This window comes from Xenopus tropicalis, chromosome 2 (genome assembly GCF_000004195.4).
Source record: "Xenopus tropicalis strain Nigerian chromosome 2, UCB_Xtro_10.0, whole genome shotgun sequence".
Taxonomy (NCBI): Eukaryota; Metazoa; Chordata; class Amphibia; order Anura; family Pipidae; genus Xenopus; species Xenopus tropicalis.
This window is the reverse complement of record NC_030678.2, coordinates 172,398,147-172,422,273: the sequence shown is the minus strand read 5'-3', so window position 1 is coordinate 172,422,273 and position 24,127 is coordinate 172,398,147. Positions and strand designations below refer to the sequence as shown.

The following is a 24,127-nucleotide window of genomic DNA, read 5'->3' as shown; positions in this document are numbered from 1 at the left end:
TTCCCTCCCTACACCCCCCGCTTCCCTCCTTACACCCCCCGCTTCCCTCCTTACACCCCGCTTCCCCCATTACACCCCTCTTCCCCATTACACCCCTCTTCCCCATTACACCCTCTTCCCCATTACACCCCTCTTCTCCATTACACCCCTCTTCTCCATTACACCCTCTTCTCCATTACACCCCTCTTCCCCATTACACCCCTCTTCCCCATTACACCCCTCTTCCCCATTACACCCCTCTTCCCCATTACACCCCTCTTCCCCCCTTACACCCCGCTTCCCTCCTTACACCCCGCTTCCCCATTACACCCCTCTTCCCTCCTTACACCCCTCTTCCCCATTACACCCCTCTTCCCCATTACACCCCCTGCTTCCCTCCTTACACCCCGCCCGCTTCCCCCATTACACCCCGCTTCACTCATTATACACCCCGCTTCCCCCATTACACCCCGCCCGCTTCCCTCCTTACACCCCGCTTCACTCATTACACCCTGCTTCCCTCCTTACACCCCGCTTCACTCATTATACACCCCGCTTCCCCCATTACACCCTGCTTCCCTCCTTACACCCCGCTTCACTCATTATACACCCCGCTTCCCCCATTACACCCTGCTTCCCTCCTTACACCCCGCTTCACTCATTATACACCCCGCTTCCCCCATTACACCCTGCTTCCCTCCGTACACCCCGCTTCCCCCATTACACCCTGCTTCCCTCCTTACACCCCGCTTCACTCATTATACACCCCGCTTCCCCCATTACACCCTGCTTCCCTCCGTACACCCCGCTTCACTCATTATACACCCCGCTTCCCCCATTACACCCTGCTTCCCTCCTTACACCCCGCTTCACTCATTATACACCCCGCTTCCCCCATTACACCCTGCTTCCCTCCGTACACCCCGCTTCCCCCATTACACCCCGCTTCCCTCCGTACACCCCGCTTCCCCCATTACACCCTGCTTCCCTCCTTACACCCCGCTTCACTCATTATACACCCCGCTTCCCCATTACACCCCCTGCTTCCCTCCTTACACCCCGCCCGCTTCCCCCATTACACCCCACTTCCCTCCTTACACCCCGCTTCCCTCCTTACACCCCGCTTCCCCATTACACCCTGCTTCCCTCCTTACACCCTGCTTCACTCATTATACACCCCGCTTCCCCATTACACCCCCTGCTTCCCTCCTTACACCCCGCCCGCTTCCCTCGTTACACCACGCTTCCCTCCTTACACCCCGCTTCCCCATTACACCCCTCTTCCCCATTACACCCCTCTTCCCCCCTTACACCCCGCTTCCCTCCTTACACCCCGCTTCCCCATTACACCCCGTTTCCCTCCTTACACCCCGTTTCCCTCCTTACACCCCGCTTCCCCATTACACCCCTCTTCCCCCCTTACACCCCGCTTCCCTCCTTACACCCCTCTTCCCCATTACACCCCTCTTCCCCATTACACCCCTCTTCCCCATTACACCCCTCTTCCCCATTACACCCCTCTTCCCCATTACACCCCACTTCCCCCCTTACACCCCTCTTCCCCATTACACCCCGCTTCCCCCCTTACACCCCTCTTCCCCATTACACCCCTCTTCCCCCCTTACACCCCGCTTCCCCCCTTACACCCCGCTTCCCCATTACACCCCTCTTCCCCCCTTACACCCCGCTTCCCTCCTTACACCCCCTGCTTCCCCATTACACCCCGATTCCCTCATTATACCAGTAACACACTGAGTTGTACACAGATACAGTCACACACTCGGTTTAATGGTACCAGAGACACATTAGATATTCCACCTCCCGTTTCATTCATGGAACGCCGGCCGCTGTAGCTCCTGCAATCAAAGACTTTTCTTTACAATAAGGGACAGATTCTTCCTTGAAGCAAAAACAAGCGAACGCCGCGGCGCAGACACATCTCCCCATTCTCATTCTCACATCATTTTAATTGGCAGATGCTGTGGTGACTTATCACCTGTCATAGCCGCTGCTTCTGTATGGGCTTCTGTATGGGCTTCTGTGTGGGCTTCATTAGATGGAGGAACCTTCCCAAACAACATACAAGGCTGACAGCCGTTTCCCATGGGAGGTGAGATATAGGTTGTGGGGTATCTGCACAATATAAAGATAAATTGGTTCTATTAGCCGTGCCATATGCAGTGCCGGAATGACACCGGGTAAAAGAAATAATAAACCACCCACGACAGACCCAAAGACAGCAGCTCAGATTGTGCCGGGTAGGGAATATATAGGGATTGACACCATTCATTAGGTTGAGCTCCTAGGGTCTTGCTGACAGAACAAGTATATATATATATTAACTAGGAGCCTACTGCCAGCAGCTAGGTCTAAATGGGGTCTCTTTCCACTGGGGGGGAATCCAATAACAAGGGTGGTAGGTGATCATATGGCCTTGATCTAGATAGAATAGATTTTGGAAACCAGGTTAAAGGGACACTGCCATGATATTTATGGGGCACTTTTTATTTTATAAATGACACTGTTACACAGCAAATAATTCCCTCTGCCATTTAACCTTTTATTCTTGAACCAACAAATGTATTTGTAGCTGTAATATTGGTGTGTAGGCGCCATCTCAGTGCCTTGTGCCTGAGTCTGAGCTTTCAGCCAGCGCTACACATTAGAACTGCTTTCAGCTAACCTATTGTTTCTCCTACTCCCATGTAACTGGAGGAGTCCCAAGCCGGACTTGGATTTCTTACTATTGAGTGCTATTCTGATACCTACTGGGAGCTGCTATCTTGCTCCCTTCCCATTGTTCTGCTGATCGGCTGCTGGGGGGAGGGGGGTGATATCACTCCAACTTGCAGCGCAGCAGTAAAGTGTGCCTGAGTCTGAGCTTTCAGCCAGCGCTACACATTAGAACTGCTTTCAGCTAACCTATTGTTTCTCCTACTCCCATGTAACTGGAGGAGTCCCAAGCCGGACTTGGATTTCTTACTATTGAGTGCTATTCTGATACCTACTGGGAGCTGCTATCTTGCTCCCTTCCCATTGTTCTGCTGATCGGCTGCTGGGGGGAGGGGGGGCAAAGCACAGTAACGTTTAGCAACCTCATTGGCTCGGTGTTGACTTCAGCAATACAATGCTGGGACCTGATCATCACAATATACATTATACATTTGCTCAATTTAAATACCTCCTGTAAATGTATCTGCACTTTACAGCCCTCTGGCCCAAAGCCTAATCTTTGATCTATACTTTGCTTAATGAAACAGCCCCTGCCTTTATACAGAATAACAAGTCAAGGGCTTCTCAGGGTTTAACTGCCATCTTTTATTATGACAGCTTGAAGTGGGAATGCTTTCTGGCTAATTACTAAGCAGAGCGCAGATAAAGGCAGCGAGACAGCAAGGGGGAGAGAGCGCGAGATACAGAGACGAGTACTGAGGAGTCTACCAAGAAATTGTCTCCCAATAATTCTGAATCAGTATTCTGCTATCCAATCATATTGGGAAACTGCCCTACAGCCAAAGGTTAATAATTATAATTAACGAGCAGTGAATGCTGGGAGAGTTGCTTCCAATGCTCATTATTCAAAGGCTCATATTTCATAATGTCTCATTTAAACCAATAATCAGACACCCCATATCCCACGGAGATACCCAGGAACATCCAGAAGGCAAGCCCTGAGCACATATGAATGGTACAATCAACTTCTACCCTAGTTGGCCTTGAGGCTTTACCACCCAAGGCAAGGGTGCCAATCTGTGCCCATCATTACCTGTTAGTTAGTGGTAGATACACACCAACTTTGTTAGTTGAATGGCTACACCCTAGCCAGGTGTCCATGGTTCCTATACTCCTGGTTCTCACTTGAGGTTCCTAGAGGTTAAATGCCAAGAAAAAGGGATTCAAGTTTTACTTGCCCTTAATTCCTTCCTTGGGTTGCCTAACTTCCGCTGATAAGATAATTTTCCAAACTGAAGACTGAAACAACTGCCCTATCTGAGACTACCCCGTTAGTGTGCAAAGGATAAAGTGTCCCCTTTGGACGGGAGCCAGCTGAGAGATCTGTTTATCGCTCTTCTCCGTTCTTTTCTTACAAAAGGCTTTTACTCAGGATATCCTCTGATTATTATTGGTTGAAAACGTCCCCATATCTCACAGAGATCAAAGCGGTGTAGAAATGCTAACAAAGCAATGAACTTGGAATACACGACCCCCTGCTGTGTGGTTTCCTTTGCACGTGGAGCCCATACTTCTAGGCATTGACCTCGTGACAATGGTCGACGAAGGCAACAATTTCAACAACTATTCCTTCCATCTGAAGATATGGACAATTGAATTTGTCCATTTGTCCCATTTGTAACTGGGAACAGAGTAGAACATAATTATGGAACATCCATGATCAGATATCACAATGTAATCATGGGTCCATTTTGGATTTTGTGAGGAAACACCAAGTACTAATTCAGGCTCACCCTTCCCAACCACTGGGCCATAATAACACTTAGACCAGTGCTTCTCAACCTTCCTAATGCCGCGACCCTTTAATACAGTTCCTCATGTTGTGGTGACCCCCAACCATAAAATTATTCCTAAGACCATCGGAAATATGTGTTTTCCCATGGTCTTAGGCGACCCCTGTGAAAGGGTCGTTCCACCCCCAAAGGGGTCCCGACCCACAGGTGGAGAACCGCTTCCTTAGACCTTTGAGAAACATAGGACCCAAGGGAGTGCAGTAGACAGAGGTCCAGGAGAAAGCCCCAACAATAAGCTTTATAAGGGCAGGATTTGGCCAAGTTGAAGACACTAGAAGAGACCAGGAAAATCCAAAAATTAGGGCATAAAGTGTAAAGAAGTGCCAACAATGAGTGGGAGTCTAAGGGGGAACCAAGTCATACCCTCATTCACCAATCATGATGTACCCCTTTATATACATGTGATCATGATGCCTCTACTCTAGAACCCCTATTTCTGTAAGAAGCATGCTGGAGCAATACAATTTCAACCAGAGGCATTTTTGATGTCATGCCTTAACCGTCCAATCACAGCAGGCTCTTTTTAAGAATGAAGAGAAGTTCTATAAACCCAAGAACCCCTGACCATGCCAAATGGTGAGGCCTTTGCGCTTCCCACTCTAGTCCAATACTGGCTCTTTGTTCCATAGACCAATAGTTTCATCTGCCTCAAACCAAAAAGCTATTTTCATTATGGTTTTTGCCGACCCACTTACCATATATGATCACAATCTGTTCTGGTTTATTTCAAAGTAAACTGAATGAAAGCAGGCGGTATCAGCTGACTCAGTACAGAACATTGCAGAGGAGTCAGAAGTGCTGTGTAGGATGTTAAATACCTTGCAATGCACTACGTAAAATCCCTGTATTCTCAAAGGACGCGTTGGCCGACATGTGCTAATCAATTGCTGCTAAAGAGAAGTCAATAGTAATAGAGCTTTTGATGTGAAGCCTACCGTGGGGGTCGAACTCCACCAACGAGATAAGAAAAAGGCTAACTTGACCCAAGTTACCTATATGTATGTGTATACCCAGAGCAGTTAAACCCTGCAGGTCCAGATAACTTTCATCTTATGGCTACTGGCAGCAACTAGGACTTTAGGCATGAACGTAACATGGGCAGTGCATCGACAGAGTAGAAGACGCTACTATGAACCACTGACAGCAGGCAAGATGGGGCCACTGCTCCTCTAAACCAGACCTCCCAACATTAGAAAAATGAAAAGAGGGACAAAAAATTGGTTGAAAAAAAAAAAATTAGTTGAAATGACGGGATCAGACGCAAATGTGCTATTCCCTCATACTGTACTACCTAAGGAAAACAATATAGCAACTCCTACATATAAATACAAATATAGAGAGAAGGCAGTCAGTTATAAGTGAGTTATAACTATGTACTAGTTTTGCCCCCCCATACACAGTGCCCCCAATGACCCAATAGACAGTACCCCCCATACACAGTAACCCCAATGGCCCAATAGTCAGTACCCCCCATACACAGTGCCCCCAATGACCCAATAGACAGTGCCCCCCATAGCCCAATAGACAGTGCCCCCCATACACAGTGCCCCCAATGGCCCCCGTAGACAGTACCCCCCACAGAGTGCCCCCCGAAGTCATCGTCGTCTTCTTTTTCGGCTCCTGCTCCTTATGCAGCGGCAACAGGCCCTTTTATAGGGTTGTGCCCCATGCGTACGTGTGATGTCAATATGCACAGGGCGCAACCTTATAAAAGGGCCTGTCGCCACCGCATAAGGAGCAGGAGCTGCACAAGGAGCAGGAGCGCCCCGGCCCGGCCATAATAGATTACAGAAATGCGGGACACTCATTGAACTATCCGGGACAGTGGGATGCGCTATTAAAAAAGGGACAGTCCAGCGGAAAGCGGGACAGTTGGGGGGTATGCTCTAAACTACCAGGGCCAGACAACAAGGGCTGTACTCAAAAAAAAAATTCTATCTATTAATGGGTCCAAGGTGGATCAGTCCAAGACTGAGGGCCAAAGAAATGATTAATCTGCCTTAGGATGGGACGACCTGGGATCCTCAATGAGGGGCCCCATTTGCTCCCATTATTCTTCTCTAGCATATGCTTATTGGCCATGTTTTTGAATGTTATAATCTTCATGTATATACCCTTCACACCTTCTTGATGGGGGCCAAGCCATGTAGATCTGTTCCAGGTGAAGGGCCACAGGTAAAGGTGGAGTAGGGAGAGAGATACTATGTAAATAATGAGTCTGCCTTGACCCCTGCCTTGTATTTGCTCCCATGTACAATGCTGGCTATAATCAATCATACAGGTAATTAGAATTTAGAAAGTTTGCCCTTTCCCCATAGACCCACCTGGAGCTGAACATCAGTAACTGTAGCTTGGGCCCCACATATAATATGTTTCTGTGGAGAGACATAATCCCACCGGCCTGCCATTGCTTTCTACATAATATTCATAATAATCAGTGGGGGAATTAACCCAGATGAGATCACTAGCAGATGGCAGGGGGTGTATTGTAGAGAAAAGGCAAAGTAACGAACCTTTTGCAGCAAAATCATAAGAGGATTTAGGCCGATTCCAAGAAAACCTGCTTAATATTTCTCCGGAGCATGAAGGTCATCCCAGCCGTGATCCCTGCAATACCCACAAGCAACACAACATGAGCTGAACTATACTACCCACAATCCTCAGGCTTAATGGCTTAAGTCACAGACCCAGGAACCTTCTTTGGGAAACAAGCCGGTCAGTTTAAGCGCATTCTATTTATCCGATTAATTCCAGCCAGGCTCCATTGTGGCCTTTCCTTTTGAATCTAAATCTGAATCTATATTGAACCAAGTGGTAAGTGAAGGAGTCACATCAAGTATCTACAACCTTATACCGCTGGCAAAGTAAATTCCTGGAGACGGGTGGAAGAAGTAGTTGAAATATATGATTATATATATGATTTTTCCTAAACAGTCATTTTGTAACCCTTTCCAAATTCATTGGACATCATCAAAACCACAGTGATATTCATTATGTCCAAATGAAAAAGACTTGGAACAATGGGGATTCTTTCTAGGAGTAACGATGGCCATACACGGGCTGATTCTAGCTGCCGATATGGGTCCCTTAGACTGATTCGGCAGCTTATTGGCCCGTGTATGGGCACTACCGAGGGGCCTGCCCGATATCTGGCCTGAAATCGGGCAGATATCGATCGGGCAGGTTAGAAAATCTAGTCGGATCGGGGACTGCATTGGCTCATTGATGCGGTCCCCGAACTGACTTTGCTTATACCTATCGTTATTATTCAATCGTTTGGCCTGGATTCTCCTGCTATCGCCCACCCGTAGGTGGGGATTTTGGGAGAAGATCCGCTCGCTTGGCGACATCGCCAAGCGAGGGGATCTGAAGGTGTATGGGCACCTTTAGACCGACTCAGCAGCTTATCGGCCCGTGTATGGACACAAGCATTGGCTTGTTGATGCAGTCCCCGAACCAACTGCGCCTATACCTGTTGTTCTAATGCGATAGTTTGGCCTCAGGGTCAAACAACCGAATAAGCCTGAATTAGCCCAATGTCACCCACCTGTAGGTGGGGATATCGGAAGAAGATCCGCTCGCTTGGCGACCTTGATCTTAACGTATATGGCCACCTTAAGCGGCCTGCTCACATCACTTCAACAGGGCATCATGCAGGCAATCACAAAATAACCCAGAAGAAATTCAGGCCTTCAAAAATGCCTTATGGGAAGGTCAACCCAAGAGCCATTAAAGAGTACAGGTTCTATGGCAATATCTGAAGGACCTCCAAGCCTTTTGGGTCAATGTTTTATGGACAAACGAGTCTAAAGTAGAACACCCTTTGGACCACACAGGTTCCAGTCTGAACTCCATAGCACAAACAGTCAAACATGGTGGGTGTGATGGTTTGGCAAAGCTTTGCTGTATCACTACCTGGGCCAAAGGAACCATGAATTTGGCATTATATAGGGTTGTATAGCAAGAAGAACATAGAGGAACAAGATGAAGGCAATGGCCTAGTCAAAGTCTTGAGATGAGCCCAAATAAAGCAGTTCTGCAAAGACAACTACAAATTCCTAAATAAAGCCACTGTTTCACTCAGTCTCCACCGCCCCTCTAGGGTTTCTCCAGATGGATATATTCCGCGGCTGTCTCTGTTGTCCTAGTTTTCTTGCTAAGAGATGTGATCAATCAGAGTAATGTTCCCGCGGCCAGCCTTGTACATGTCCTGCAAATCTGTCAGCTACATCCGGCTATTACTGATGACTCCGACACTTTCCATTTTGCAGACTCATGGAACATCAGAAGTGATGAACATAACAGAGAAAGGAAATCATTCCCTGGCTCCTGTAGAACATCTCTCGGCACACGCGGAAGAGCAACAGAGAACATGGTGCAACAAACAGGATGTTTTTCAGAATTTTTTCTGGAAGCAAAAAGATACGTCCCAAAGCAGAGTCAACTGAAGTGATGCCAGATACCTGATGAGCTTGAGTTCTGGACGGGCTTATTGACAAGAATAGTAGAAGAAGAAATAGAAGAAGGAGAAGTTCATGGAAATCAAGGTCAGCCTGATGGAGACGGAGACCAGTCAGCCTGGTGTAGAACCGCACAGAGTAGCTGTGGGGAAGCTATTGTTGAGAGTGCTGGCCATGCCCAGTTGAGAGTGCTGGCCATGCCCAGTTGAGTGTGTTGCCCATGCCCAGTTGAGAGTTTTGGCCATGCCCAGTTGAGAGTGTTGCCCAAGCTCAGTTGAGAGTGTTGGCCACGCCCAGTTGAGTTTTGCCCACGCCCAGTAGAGAGTTTTGCCCACGCCCAGTAGAGAGTTTTGGCCACGCCCAGTTGAGCGTTTTGGCCACGCCCAGTTGAGCGTTTTGGCCACGCCCAGTTGAGCGTTTTGGCCACGCCCAGTTGAGCGTTTTGGCCACGCCCAGTTGAGCGGTTTGGCCACGCCCAGTTGAGCATTTTGGCCATGCCCAGTTCAGAGTGTTGGCCACGCACAGTTCAGAGTGTTGGCCATGCCACATTCCACCCCGACCACACCAAACTCCGCCCTGTTCCCTACAGACTCACCAACAATGATCATTGTATACGGGTAAAGTTCAAGGTGAAGTAAAGTGAATGAGGCTTAAACAATCCCTGAATATTACAAGGGCATTATGCCCCCATTTATATATAGGATATTTTTTTTATTATTACTTACACTAAAAAGGCAAAGACTGAATATAAAACCAAATTTCAGCTTCCTGGTGGAAGGTCACTGAGAAAGAGAAGGTAGTAAAACAAACAAACAACAGAGCTGCTCTCTGTATAGCTGCTGCTTATCTCCAACCCTGCAGCTTGGAAAATGGGAGGCGTTTGTTTATACAGAGGTCATTATCCTTATTAAAACAAACATGGTAGAGGGAAAGGGGACATTCAGGAGGAAAACCACATATTCTGTTTTCTATTAGTTCTTGATAAGGGTAAAATACAAAAATAATACAAAAATATTTTATTGAATAAAAATAGCCAGAATAGATTTCCAATATGTCATTTTTGGTGTTCATGTTGTTTCATGGGAAAACATGTTTATTTTCAAAAACCCATCAGTTAATAGAGCTTCTCCAGCAGAATCCTGCATTGTAATCTGTTTTTCCCATGGGGCTAGCCATATTCTTCATTTCCCAGGGTGCCACAGCCATGTGACCTGTGCTCTGATAAACTGCACTCACACTTTACTGCTGCGCTGCAAGTTGGAGTGATATCCCCCCCCCTCACCCCCAGCAGCCGATCAGCAGAACAATGGGAAGGGAGCAAGATAGCAGCTCCCAGTAGGTATCAGAATAGCACTCAATAGTAAGAAATCCAAGTCCGGCTTGGGACTCCTCCAGTTACATGGGAGTAGGAGAAACAATAGGTTAGCTGAAAGCAGTTCTAATGTGTAGCGCTGACTGAAAGCTCAGACTCAGGCACACTTTACTGCTGCGCTGCAAGTTGGAGTGATATCCCCCCCCCCCCTCACCCCCCAGCAGCCGATCAGCAGAACAATGGGAAGGGAGCAAGATAGCAGCTCCCAGTAGGTATCAGAATAGCACTCAATAGTAAGAAATCCAAGTCCGGCTTGGGACTCCTCCAGTTACATGGGAGTAGGAGAAACAATAGGTTAGCTGAAAGCAGTTCTAATGTGTAGCGCTGACTGAAAGCTCAGACTCAGGCACACTTTACTGCTGCGCTGCAAGTTGGAGTGATATCCCCCCCCCCTCACCCCCAGCAGCCGATCAGCAGAACAATGGGAAGGGAGCAAGATAGCAGCTCCCAGTAGGTATCAGAATAGCACTCAATAGTAAGAAATCCAAGTCCGGCTTGGGACTCCTCCAGTTACATGGGAGTAGGAGAAACAATAGGTTAGCTGAAAGCAGTTCTAATGTGTAGCGCTGACTGAAAGCTCAGACTCAGGCACACTTTACTGCTGCGCTGCAAGTTGGAGTGATATCCCCCCCCCCTCACCCCCAGCAGCCGATCAGCAGAACAATGGGAAGGGAGCAAGATAGCAGCTCCCAGTAGGTATCAGAATAGCACTCAATAGTAAGAAATCCAAGTCCGGCTTGGGACTCCTCCAGTTACATGGGAGTAGGAGAAACAATAGGTTAGCTGAAAGCAGTTCTAATGTGTAGCGCCGGCTGAAAGCTCAGACTCAGGCACACTTTACTGCTGCGCTGCAAGTTGGAGTGATATCTGCTATCTGTGATACTGCTGACCAATCAAACCAGGTTATATGCCCTGCCTGCTTCCTTCATGTCACTTTCTAGAAACCCGATTCATTCTATGGTTTCTGCAAACAGTAAAATATAATCTCACTTGTCTATTACTGTAAGTTATGTAAAAACAAGGCAATAACCATGAACACAAAGCCCAGCGGACCAATAGTAATCACCATTTCACACCCCATTAATCATCAAATGCCTCTTTATAACGAAGCCTCGATGGGGCTCTAGAAAGATCTTTGTCTCAGACATTTCATTGCCAGTGAGGGTTGAACCTCCCACTTTCTGGGAGAAACAAATGGGGTGATTTAAAGGGAAACTACACCCCCAGAATGAATACGTAACCAACAGACAGTTTATATCATATTAAGTGACCTATTAAAGAATCTCCCCAAACTGGAATATATATATCAGTAAATATTGCCCTTTTACATCCTTTCCCTTGAGCCGCCATTTAGTGATGTGCTGTGTGCTCCCTCAGAGATCAGCTGACAGGAAGTGATGCAGCTCTAACTGTAACAGGAAGTAGTGTGGGAGCAAAAGGCAGAACTCTGCCCATTCATTGGCTGATGGGGCCTAGCATGTATGTGTGCCTTGGCTTGTTTGTGTGCACTGTGACTCCTATGATCCCAGGGGGCGGGGCTTAGTACTTAAAATGGCAGTTTCCTATTTAGGATTACCCAATGGCACATACTGCTAAAAAAGTATATTTTTAGGAGTTTTATGTGGTATAAGGTTTGGGGTATCTTTTTTTCTTTAATAGCACAGAGTTTGTACAGGTATCGGACCCCTTATCTGGAAACCCATTATCCAGAAAGTTCCGAATTACAGAAAGGCCATCTCCCATAGACTCCATTTTAATCAAATATTTCACATTTTTTAAAAGGATTTCCTTTTTCTCTGTAATAATAAAACAGTACCTGTACTTGATCCCAACTAAGATATAATTACCCCTTATTGGGGCAGAACAGTCCTATTGGGTTTATTTCATGGTTAAATGATTCCCTTTTCTCTGTAATAATAAAACAGTACCTGTACTTGATCCCAACTAAGATATAATTACCCCTTATTGGGGCAGAACAGTCCTATTGGGTTTATTTCATGGTTAAATGATTCCCTTTTCTCTGTAATAATAAAACAGTACCTGTACTTGATCCCAACTAAGATATAATTACCCCTTATTGGGGCAGAACAGCCCTATTGGGTTTATTTCATGGTTAAATGATTCCCTTTTCTCTGTAATAATAAAACAGTACCTGTACTTGATCCCAACTAAGATATAATTACCCCTTATTGGGGGCAGAACAGCCCTATTGGGTTTATTTAATGGTTAAATGATTCCCTTTTCTCTGTAATAATAAAACAGTACCTGTACTTGATCCCAACTAAGATATAATTACCCCTTATTGGGGGCAGAACAGCCCTATTGGGTTTATTTCATGGTTAAATGATTCCCTTTTCTCTGTAATAATAAAACAGTACCTGTACTTGATCCCAACTAAGATATAATTACCCCTTATTGGGGGCAGAACAGCCCTATTGGGTTTATTTAATGGTTAAATGATTCCCTTTTCTCTGTAATAATAAAACAGTACCTGTACTTGATCCCAACTAAGATATAATTACCCCTTATTGGGGGCAGAACAATCTTATTGGGTTTAATTACTGTTTAAATAATGTTTTAGCAGACTTTAGGTAGGAGATCCGAATTACGGAAAGACCGCACTATAGAGCTCTGTACAGTTCAGCGCCTGAGGAAGGGGAATGGAATAAGGAGGGTGAGAGAGGGATATAAACTCTGGGAACATCTGTTTGGGGAGTGGGGAACAAGCCGAGCGCCATATAAACATGACAGGGGCGAGTAAATAACCAGAGATAATCCGCATCTTATTGGCGTCCCCGTGTGACCTCTCCAGTAAATGGGAAGCGTCTCGGCGCTCGCGCTGAATAGGAAACAGGGGATTATGGGAGTAAATGCCGACGAATGTGACGTTAATGGGTCCTTTAATGGCAATTGATTTGGAAATGAGTCACTGAAAATGCATCTGTATGTAACACAGGAACACGCAGAACTACAACACACCCGCGGCCTGTGAGTGCGGGGGCAGCAGCAGCAATAGCACCGGGTTAGAGCAGGGCCCCTACCTGGGGGCAACTGGGTAACAGCCTGTATATACTGGGGGGGAATACATTGTAGCATTCAGGTCGTTGTCAGTAATCCATACCTGGGGGGCCCATAGGCAGAGGGGGGAGAGTTGCTGTGACCACAAGTCACCGGGTACCCCAAACTTACACCCCTGCCGCTAGCTGATTTGTTATTATGAGTTACTAGAACAAGAGCAAGCACTGCGCCATAGGAGCATGAATAACCAATCGGCTGACAGAATCCATGTGGCTTCTGCCTCAAAGGCTCCACAGTTAGATCACTTTCAGCCAATCCCTAAGAAGCTTATTGGATCAGATGCTTATCTCAGTCACCATTTAAAGGGGAAGCATTCATGTACCCAGATCTGGCTGCAGTCTTTTTTTCCACATTTAATTTATGGTATCTCTCTGTACAGGCTATGAGCAAACTTAGGGGGCTGTTCCTGCTGAATTGTGCTTAGTACAGGGGAATCCCTATGTGCCATAGTTTTATGGTATCTCTCTGTACAGGCTATGAGCAAACTTAGGGGGCTGTTCCTGCTGAATTGTGCTTAGTACAGGGGAATCCCTATGTGCCATAGTTTTATGGTATCTCTCTGTACAGGCTATGAGCAAACTTAGGGGGCTGTTCCTGCTGAATTGTGCTTAGTACAGGGGAATCCCTATGTGCCATAGTTTTATGGTATCTCTCTGTACAGGCTATGAGCAAACTTAGGGGGCTGTTCCTGCTGAATTGTGCTTAGTACAGGGGAATCCCTATGTGCCATAGTTTTATGGTATCTCTCTGTACAGGCTATGAGCAAACTTAGGGGGCTGTTCCTGCTGAATTGTGCTTAGTACAGGGGAATCCCTATGTGCCATAGTTTTATGGTATCTCTCTGTACAGGCTATGAGCAAACTTAGGGGGCTGTTCCTGCTGAATTGTGCTTAGTACAGGGGAATCCCTATGTGCCATAGTTTTATGGTATCTCTCTGTACAGGCTATGGGCAAACTTAGGGGGCTGTTCCTGCTGAATTGTGCTTAGTACAGGGGAATCCCTATGTGCCATAGTTTTATGGTATCTCTCTGTACAGGCTATGAGCAAACTTAGGGGGCTGTTCCTGCTGAATTGTGCTTAGTACAGGGGAATCCCTATGTGCCATAGTTTTATGGTATCTCTCTGTACAGGCTATGAGCAAACTTAGGGGGCTGTTCCTGCTGAATTGTGCTTAGTACAGGGGAATCCCTATGTGCCATAGTTTTATGGTATCTCTCTGTACAGGCTATGAGCAAACTTAGGGGGCTGTTCCTGCTGAATTGTGCTTAGTACAGGGGAATCCCTATGTGCCATAGTTTTATGGTATCTCTCTGTACAGGCTATGAGCAAACTTAGGGGGCTGTTCCTGCTGAATTGTGCTTAGTACAGGGGAATCCCTATGTGCCATAGTTTTATGGTATCTCTCTGTACAGGCTATGGGCAAACTTAGGGGGCTGTTCCTGCTGAATTGTGCTTAGTACAGGGGAATCCCTATGTGCCATAGTTTTATGGTATCTCTCTGTACAGGCTATGAGCAAACTTAGGGGGCTGTTCCTGCTGAATTGTGCTTAGTACAGGGGAATCCCTATGTGCCATAGTTTTATGGTATCTCTCTGTACAGGCTATGAGCAAACTTAGGGGGCTGTTCCTGCTGAATTGTGCTTAGAATAGATAGATTACAGAAATAGAGGAATACATAAGGAGAAACAAAGCAGGACTTCTATTCGCACATTCTAATACAGCTTTCCTGCCTATTAATAACAGTGGATCAACAGAATGTTTCTGGCACGCCCGGTACAGTCCAGCAATGCTGTAACCCCAAATACAAACACCCTGTGCCACAACAAGCAGCAAGAGGAGGATTGTGGGTGCTATAATCAACCAATCACCATTAAACAAACTGTACATTGTAGCCACGCCCCTCGATCACCCACGTTCCTATCCCTACCTTTGTGGTGTCATCATGTGACCGCTGGTACCGTTTCCAGCGGCAGCCATAGATTCCAGTCAGGCACGACAAACATAACTGCGGCTCGTAGTACTGTAGGGGTTGGTGCTTGACCATACTCTCTCCAGCCTATCAGCAGGCTCCTATCAAAACTCCATCAGGTCCTGGGTGTCCTGCAAAGGGAAACACAACCCATTAGATCCCGTCTACGTATAGAAAATAAAACAGTACAGGTGTGGGATCCCTTATCCGGAAACCGTTATCCAGAAAGCTCCGAAATCCCATCTCCCGTAGACTCCATTTTAATTAAATAATTCAGAATTTTAAAACGGATTTCCTTTTTCTCTGTAATAATAAAACAGTACCTGTACTTGATCCCAACTAAGATATAATTACCCCTTATTGGGGCAGAACAGCCCTATTGGGTTTATTTAATGGTTAAATGATTCCCTTTTCTCTGTAATAATAAAACAGTACCTGTACTTGATCCCAACTAAGATATAATTACCCCTTATTGGGGCAGAACAGCCCTATTGGGTTTATTTAATGGTTAAATGATTCCCTTTTCTCTGTAATAATAAAACAGTACCTGTAATTGATCCCAACTAAGATATAATTACCCCTTATTGGGGCAGAACAGCCCTATTGGGTTTATTTAATGGTTAAATGATTCCCTTTTCTCTGTAATAATAAAACAGTACCTGTACTTGATCCCAACTAAGATATAATTACCCCTTATTGGGGCAGAACAGCCCTATTGGGTTTATTTCATGGTTAAATGATTCCCTTTTCTCTGTAATAATAAAACAGTACCTGTACTTGATCCCAACTAAGATATAATTACCCCTTATTGGGGCAGAAGAGCCCTATTGGGTTTATTTCATGGTTAAATGACTCCCTTAACCCGGAATACCCTTGGTCCCGAGAATTCTGGATAACGGGTCCTATACCTGTACTATTATTTTAGAATATATTTTGAACTGGGGCTCACAGGCTTCCAGTTTACATTGCTGCCTTGGAGCACTGGTGTCCCGGGTTTGATTCCAGCCAGGGCATTACCTGACCTGGGGTCATTTAAAAACACTGGGTAAATTTACACCTGGGCAGTAACCCATGGCAACCAATCAGAAGTTTACTTTCATTGTTCAATATCATACATCGGGCAAATTTGCACCTGGGCAGTAACCTATAGCAACCAGGGTTAATCAATAAGCCCTAGTGTGTGAATGGGATAGGGACTTTAGATTGTAAACTCCTTTGGCCAAACTGTAAGTCAATTGAATTGATCCTTATTGTCTCGGGGTTACTTGCCCTTTACAGTAGCGCCCTTGGTTATCGGTTGGGCCGCTGTCTCTCTCTCCCAGACACATGATATAGATCTTACACCTCGGTACGGCCCCCGGGGGCCCCAGCAGTGTTATTTATAGGGCACAACGGGCCAAGGTGAACTGGAGGGTATGCACAATTTCCCCCCCCCACACCGCAACGGGAACCATTCGGCTTATTGGTTGCAGGATACAAACCGAGGTACTGGGAGGATAGAATCAAAGGCGAGGGAGGGGCTAGATTATTCCCTCCCCCCCCCAGAACCAAAATATTCTGCGGAGGTTAATAACGGATTTACCTTTAACCCAGTCACATAATCCTCCCTGCAGTAATAACCATCTTGGCAGCCTTTCCCACCGACACAGGAACTTCTATGAACGGATCAATCCCCTGGTTTTTAATAAAGCAAAATCGATGCAAAGCAATTTCAGCCTCGTATTGACTCCATTGTTCCCAAACAAGCTGGCAGCTGACCCCCAGGGCACATATTGAAAACAAACAAAAATAAAAAGGATATTTGCACTATTTAATGGCAATACACCCATTAATCTAATAGCACTGTTACTGTAGGAGATTCAGGGGGGGATGTACCCCCATTTTCTGTGGCTCCCTGGGCAACCCAACTGCTATTGGATAGCCACACCCACTGGTGATGACCTCATAATGTGTCATTAGCCAGGAGGTGGCACAGAAGCGGGCAAATTGGGCCCGTGGGCCACATCCGGCCCGCCGACTCCGCAAGTCTCATCACGCGAGACTTGGCGTCTGGGAACTGACAAGCGGAAATGGCATAACGCTGGCCTGGCCCGTCTGAAATGTGACCCCTGAGCCAAAAAGTTTGCCCACCCCTGGTCTAGAAGATGCTAGCAGCCCCAGCAGACGTCTGGGAATGAAGGAGGAGCCTGGACTTGGAACCCTAGCTCAGGGGCGGTGCCACCAGGGGCTCCACCCACTAGGAGCAGATGTAACAGGCCTCTTTCAGATGGCTGTAACGTGCCCCAGGGGCCACTGGCCAAAGGCTCCCACAGACCAATCACATTTCTTCCATCTGATTTCGGCTCATGCATTTCATGTATTCCTTAGGGCCACAAAGTTTCCTTTTGATTCATTCCAACCAAGGAAATATTTTATATTATTCACCCCAACTAATTCAGGGCCCAGGCAGATCATTGAGGTTCATGGTATTTACCCGTAGCGCGGCGGTATTTAGAGTTAAGGACCCTTCGTAGTATTGGCTCATTCACACAAATGCAGCAATAAGGGAGGATTTCCCACAATGCTCTCCCCTTCATTGAAGCGCCGCATTACCATGCAAATTGCTGGTATAATTACAGGCCGGGCAGCTGAGCTCACATTTCAACTCACAGCAGCTGCTGAAATAGAGCAAAGTGAGCCGATTCCCATGTGTGCCGGGGCTCGGGCAGAGAGTCGGCCCATTTACAGAGCGACTGGCAGCACTCCGGGAGAGAAAGAAGCGGCTTGTTAGCCGCACAATGGGAAGCCCAGGAGCGGCCGTTGGATGCGCAAGTGGGGGCATCGTTATCATAAAAGCCATTCAGCTCATTAAGACAATTCCAATTACTACTAGAACTGCAGCTCTGCCAATGGAGCTCCTGGGGCAGACTGGGTGATCATCCCGGGGTAACTGTACCTACAAACAAGGCCCCACCCTGCCCTACTGCACTCTCTGCTGCCCACTCTTGGTCTTTCTGTAAGTGACTTCCAAGAGATCAGTCATTGGACCCATCCCTTTCCCTGGTATACGCTCCTTGTGACATCATATCCATCTGGTAATCTCTAGTGACATCATATCCATCTGGTTATCTCTAGGGATATCATATCCATCCGGCTCTCTCTAGTGACATCATATCCATCTGGCTCTCTCTAGTGACATCATATCCATCCGGCTCTCTCTAGTGACATCATATCCATCCGGCTCTCTCTAGTGACATCATATCTATCCGGCTCTCTCTAGAGACATCAAATCCTTCAAGGACTCTCTAGTGACATCAAATCCTTCAGTTACTCTCTAGTGACATCATATCCTTCAAGGACACTCTAGTGACATCATATTCTTCAAGGATTCTCTAGTGACATCATATACTTCAATGTGACATTATATCCTTTCGTTACTCTCTAGTGCAGGGGCCCATATTCTTTTTTGCCCATGATTCACATTCAAATATAAAAAGAGTTGGGGGGCAACACAAGCAAGCTGTGATTGGCTATGTGGTAGTCCCTCTGCCGACTGGCAGCCTACAGGAGGCTCTGTTGGGCAGTACATGTGGTTTTATGCCTCCAAAACAGGAATTCAAAATAAGCAACTTCACTGGGAGCAACACCCAAGGGGTTGGGGAGCAACATGTTACCCCCGAGCTACTGGTTGGGGATCCCTGCCCTAGTGATATTATATTCTTCATTGACTCTATGGTGACAGCATATCCTTCCATTACTCTCTAATGACATCTTATTCTTCCTTTAGACTCTCCACTCTGTAACAGTAAGAGTCTGTGAGACTACCTGGGGCCCCTCTGGGGTTGCCCTGCTCGTGGGCACAGGGTATCAGCAGGGGGGTAACTAGTGCACTGCCCAGGGGTCACTTTGCCTTTTGCAATTGAATGGAATAGGCCTTGTAATGGGGAGGGGGTTAATTTTACAAATTATACTCACTAATTGCCAAGAGATCTTCCAGTCCATCGGCCTAATTCCCCCTCTAGTTAACAAACTTCTGATCCCTCTGGCTGAACGTTTAACGGATTTCCAAACCCGATGAATAAGGAGCGAGCGTCAGGGAGAAGGAGCCAATAAATCAATGGCGCTGTCTCCGCAGGACTCATTAAGCCCACGTCTAAGTGCTTTTATTGCTCATTACGGTATTGCACTTGCAGTTTTATCTGATTACTCACACACATTCATGCAACAATCCCTCTGCACCAGGAGTATTATACAGGTATAGGACCAGTTATCCAGAATGCTCAGGAACTGGAATTTTCCGGATAAAGGATCTTTCTGTAATTCGGATCTCCATAATTTAAGTCTGCTAAAAATCATTTAAATATTAAATAAACCCAATAGGGCTGTTCTGCCCCAATAAGGGGTAATTATATCTTAGTTGGGATCAAGTACAGGTACTGTTTTATTATTACAGAGAAAAGGGAATCATTTAACCATTAAATAAACCCAATAGGGCTGTTCTGCCCCCAATAAGGGGTAATTATATCTTAGTTGGGATCAAGTACAGGTACTGTTTTATTATTACAGAGAAAAGGGAATCATTTAACCATGAAATAAACCCAATAGGGCTGTTCTGCCCCAATAAGGGGTAATTATATCTTAGTTGGGATCAAGTACAGGAACTGTTTTATTATTACAGAGAAAAGGGAATCATTTAACCATTAAATAAACCCAATAGGGCTGTTCTGCCCCAATAAGGGGTAATTATATCTTAGTTGGGATCAAGTACAGGTACTGTTTTATTATTACAGAGAAAAAGGAAATCAAGTTTAAAACCTGATTATTTGATTAAAACGGAGTCTATGAGAGATAGGCTTTCTGTAATTCGGAGCTTTCTGGACAAGTGGTTTCCGGATCCCATACCTGTAATTATAAAGCCGTATATGGGCAGTGGGTAGGGAGGAGGCCATTAGACATTTAGGAAGGAATGATAATAATATAAAGTCTATAGAGAGGAATAACATGGGGAGTAGAAGTGCAGGGATGGGTCGGGCCGGATTGCCGCTCCCATGGCTGCTCTGTCACTGGCTGATGAGATTATCTCCTGTAGCAGAAAGGGGACCTTGAGTGGCCCGTGGCACCGAGCGCAGATAATTATATAATGTTCCAAGGCATCAACAACTCCTCCTTATCTGTAACTCCGAGATGAAACCGCCTGAGAGAACATGCCCCCCCCCCCGCCCCATTCTGATGTGTCACTGATAATAACCATCTCCCACAAAGCCTATCTGGGATCGTTGGGCACGTCCTGCTGCCATTGTGCCGGAATGGAAGGGACTTGGCCCCCCGCCAGGCAAGTGGCCATTATCTGCATGTCGACAGCACCAGCTAATTAGGGGCCAGGGTGACACGGTGACCTTTAGCGAGACTAATGGGTGTATTTACCAAGGGGCATTGCCTCCAGTGCAGGTTATTAGGCTGAAAATACACGTTTCTGTACAACGAAAGAAAATGGCATTCTGAGCAGCAGTCGCTTCTCCCCCAGGGCGGTTAATCGGCTTCGGCTGGGTTGTTTCAGGAGTCAGAATCAGTAGTGCAGTAAATATAATATAGAAATTACATTTACAAAAACTTGCAAAACACTATGTACAGCATATTGGAAAGTTGCTTAGTATTCCATTTACTTTCGCAGAACAAAACGTTTTTGGGTAAAGTTCCCCTTTAAAAAGCCAGTTCACAATAGTGAGGGCAGCAAGGGCATAGTTGCAGGGTGCCAAGTCGGGCTGCCATATGCCCAGTTTTAACCCATAAAGCCCTGTTTCCGGGAATGCTTTACAGGTCGAATCTGCCTGCCCGATCGCCAATCATCCCACCATAACCCACCCCGGACATCGCTGGCCCCACCCATGATGAAGTCTGCTCCGCCCCTGTGACATTACCGACCCGCCCCCTGGCCAGAGTTACAGAAGATGGAAGGTGGCAACCGTAGTGCAAAGTACTAAAAGCCTGGTGCCCAGTAAGAATGGGGGGAGGCAGCCCCCACAGAAAAGAATTTAAGACGCCCCCCACCCACAGAACAGCATGGAACCCAATGATTCCCCTTTGCCCTCTTGCAGACTCGCCTATCTGCCACCCCCCCAGCTATGTGCCCTCTATGCTTATGCCACTCGCTGCGCCCCTTATTTTGCACTTTGCACCCTTTATACCAATTGTATTAGTCCCCTGTAACATTAATTGCCCCCGGCCTTGGGCACCTTGGCCTATAAAAAGAAACCCAAGGTGAATGTACTAAACATGACTGGCCGGGCACCTCGTTTGGCGCCGTAATGAAGCCGTGGAACTAATGAGGCCACGCAGCCACTTAATGCAGTGCTGTCGATTTAATAAAGCGTGGCGAGTAAACACCGGCCGAGCGCGACATTACAGGGCAGTAACAAGTGCCAGATTGGGCCTCGCCGCCGGGGGACCCAGACAGCTGCTTATTAAGAGTGATAGGAACCAAATGCCGGGGCAGCTGCTGCAGGTGGGGCGGGCACGGGGCGCGGAACCGACGGCTCATCGGCTTGAAAAATCTATTTGGACAGCTTAAAGGGCCGGTCACGTTTACATTAACCTAATATAAGCAACTTTTCAATTGGTCTTTTCTTTATTTCTTCATAGGGCATATAATATACATCATACTAAAAGGGAAACTACACCCCCAGAATGAATACGTAACCAACAGGCAGTTTATATCATATTAAGTGGCCTATTAAAGAATCTCCCCAAACTGGAATATATATATATCAGTAAATATTGCCCTTTTACATCTTTTCCCTTGAGCCGCCATTTAGTGATGGGCTGTGTGCTCCCTCAGAGATCAGCTGACAGGAAGTGATGCAGCTCTAACTGTAAAAGGAAGTAGTGTGGGAGCAAAAGGCAGAACTCTGCCCATTCATTGGCTGATGGGGCCTAGCATGTATGTGTGCCTTGGCTTGTTTGTGTGCACTGTGAATCCTATGATCCCAGGGGGCGGGGCTTAGTACTTAAAATGGCAGTTTTCTATTTAGGATTACCCAATGGCACATACTGCTAAAAAAGTATATTTATATGAAAATGGTTTATTTAGATGAAGCAGGGTTTTACATATGAGCTGTTTATACAATATATATTTTATATACATTGTTTGGGGGTATAGTTTTTCTTTTAAATACATTTTGGGGGTGAACATCCCCTTTCATCTTTTACATGCCAGAACTAGTAGGGGTTATTGGGGGTGCTCAGTATTGCTGGCGGGAGAAGCATTAAAGGGGACATACACCTTCCCAAAAACTGACTCTATTGTGCCAATAAGCTCTCAAGTAGGTTAAAACTAAGTTTGCAAGTTGGTATCAGTTATACAGGGGGGGTATCAGTGGGGTACAGGGGTTACAGTAGCCAGGGCCCCCCCACAATGGAAGGGACGGTTCATGGGTCGTTACAGTGGCTTGTGGGGGAGTTTGGGTGGATCGGAAGTGGCATTAGGGCATAACTAGGGCAGGTCAGGCCAGACTAGGGAGGCATTTTCCTTTCACTGGGGCTCCCCTTTACATGCAGGCAGGGGCCTTTACCCAGAGGGCCCAGGTGACTGGTGGGCTAATAACTAGTGTTGCCCCCTGGCCAGTAAAAACAATGCTTGATGCCAATGTTATTAATAATTATTTTTATATATTTTTTTAATATTTAATTTTGTTCCCGGAAAAGGTGGCAACTACTGCCAATCACTGAGGGGGTCCTACTGAGTTAGTAGTATGGGTCACCATGATAACTGCCGATGGCCCCGCAATCTGGGGGGGGGGTTAGCCATTGGGCATGGCCATTTGGCATTCATACAATATAGAAAAATAATTATTCCATGCCTTTATCATGATTTAAAGTACAGAGTCAGGTGTAAACAAAGATTTAATAAAGGGCATCTAACAGCAGGAGTACAATGAGCTTGCAGGGGGCCGGTGGGGGCCGGGGGGCATTAGTGTCAGTCACTGAGAATAACACAAGTGCTTATTTGGTTTAATAAAGTGGCGCTCGCTGCTATGTACATACCCTGCATTCCATTCATCTTCCTCATGTGACCTGTTTGCACTCGTGTGATTGGCACAGAGTCAGGGCGCTTTTATTTATTAACAACCCCTGGGGCAAAAATAGTCCCCTTATTGCACTGGGACCGGGGTCCCACCTAAGCGCCAACGCAGCTCCTAATGGTGCAGTAAAGATCCCATCTCCTTATATCTGTGCAGCGGGGGGTCCCTGGCACGGATCGTTGTGGCCCCGCAGCACTTGAGAGTTAGGGCCACGTTTTGTTACTGACACTTGTTTATTATTACAGCGATGGGCCGGGAAACAAAAGAGGCTTTTTATCCCAAACAAAGTTTCCTTTGTTCCAAAGGGCCGCGTCGCTAAAGCACCAGGATATTATGTTCCGTAAATCCCCCCTCCCAGCAGTCAATGGGACCCTGTGTTAATAAAAGCCGCACTGATCCTTGGCACCCACTGTTATTTTATCCTTTAGTGCCACATTTGTACAGAAACAAACACTGACTGCCAACCTGAGGAATTATACCCCCAACATTACCCTTCACTACTGCCCCTATTACATAGGAACCTCTATGTACAGAGAGATACCGTAAAACTATGGCACATAGGGATTCCCCTGTACTAAGCACAATTCAGCAGGAACATCCCCCTAAGTTTGCTCATAGCCTGTACAGAGAGATACCATAAAACTATGGCACATAGGGATTCCCCTGTACTAAGCACAATTCAGCA

The 24,127-nt window shown here is 46.5% G+C and overlaps 1 protein-coding gene across 2 annotated transcripts in view; it reads right to left on the bottom strand.

Moving 5' to 3' along the window:
- gdpd5 (glycerophosphodiester phosphodiesterase domain containing 5) overlaps positions 1-24,127 on the bottom strand; it is a 119,635-nt gene that overhangs the window by 71,255 nt on the left and 24,253 nt on the right. For both annotated transcript variants that reach the window (XM_031895709.1, NM_001127121.1), the window contains 1 exon segment: positions 15,344-15,516. In XM_031895709.1, the coding sequence (XP_031751569.1) occupies positions 15,344-15,460 (117 nt within the window). In that variant the 5' untranslated portion in view covers positions 15,461-15,516.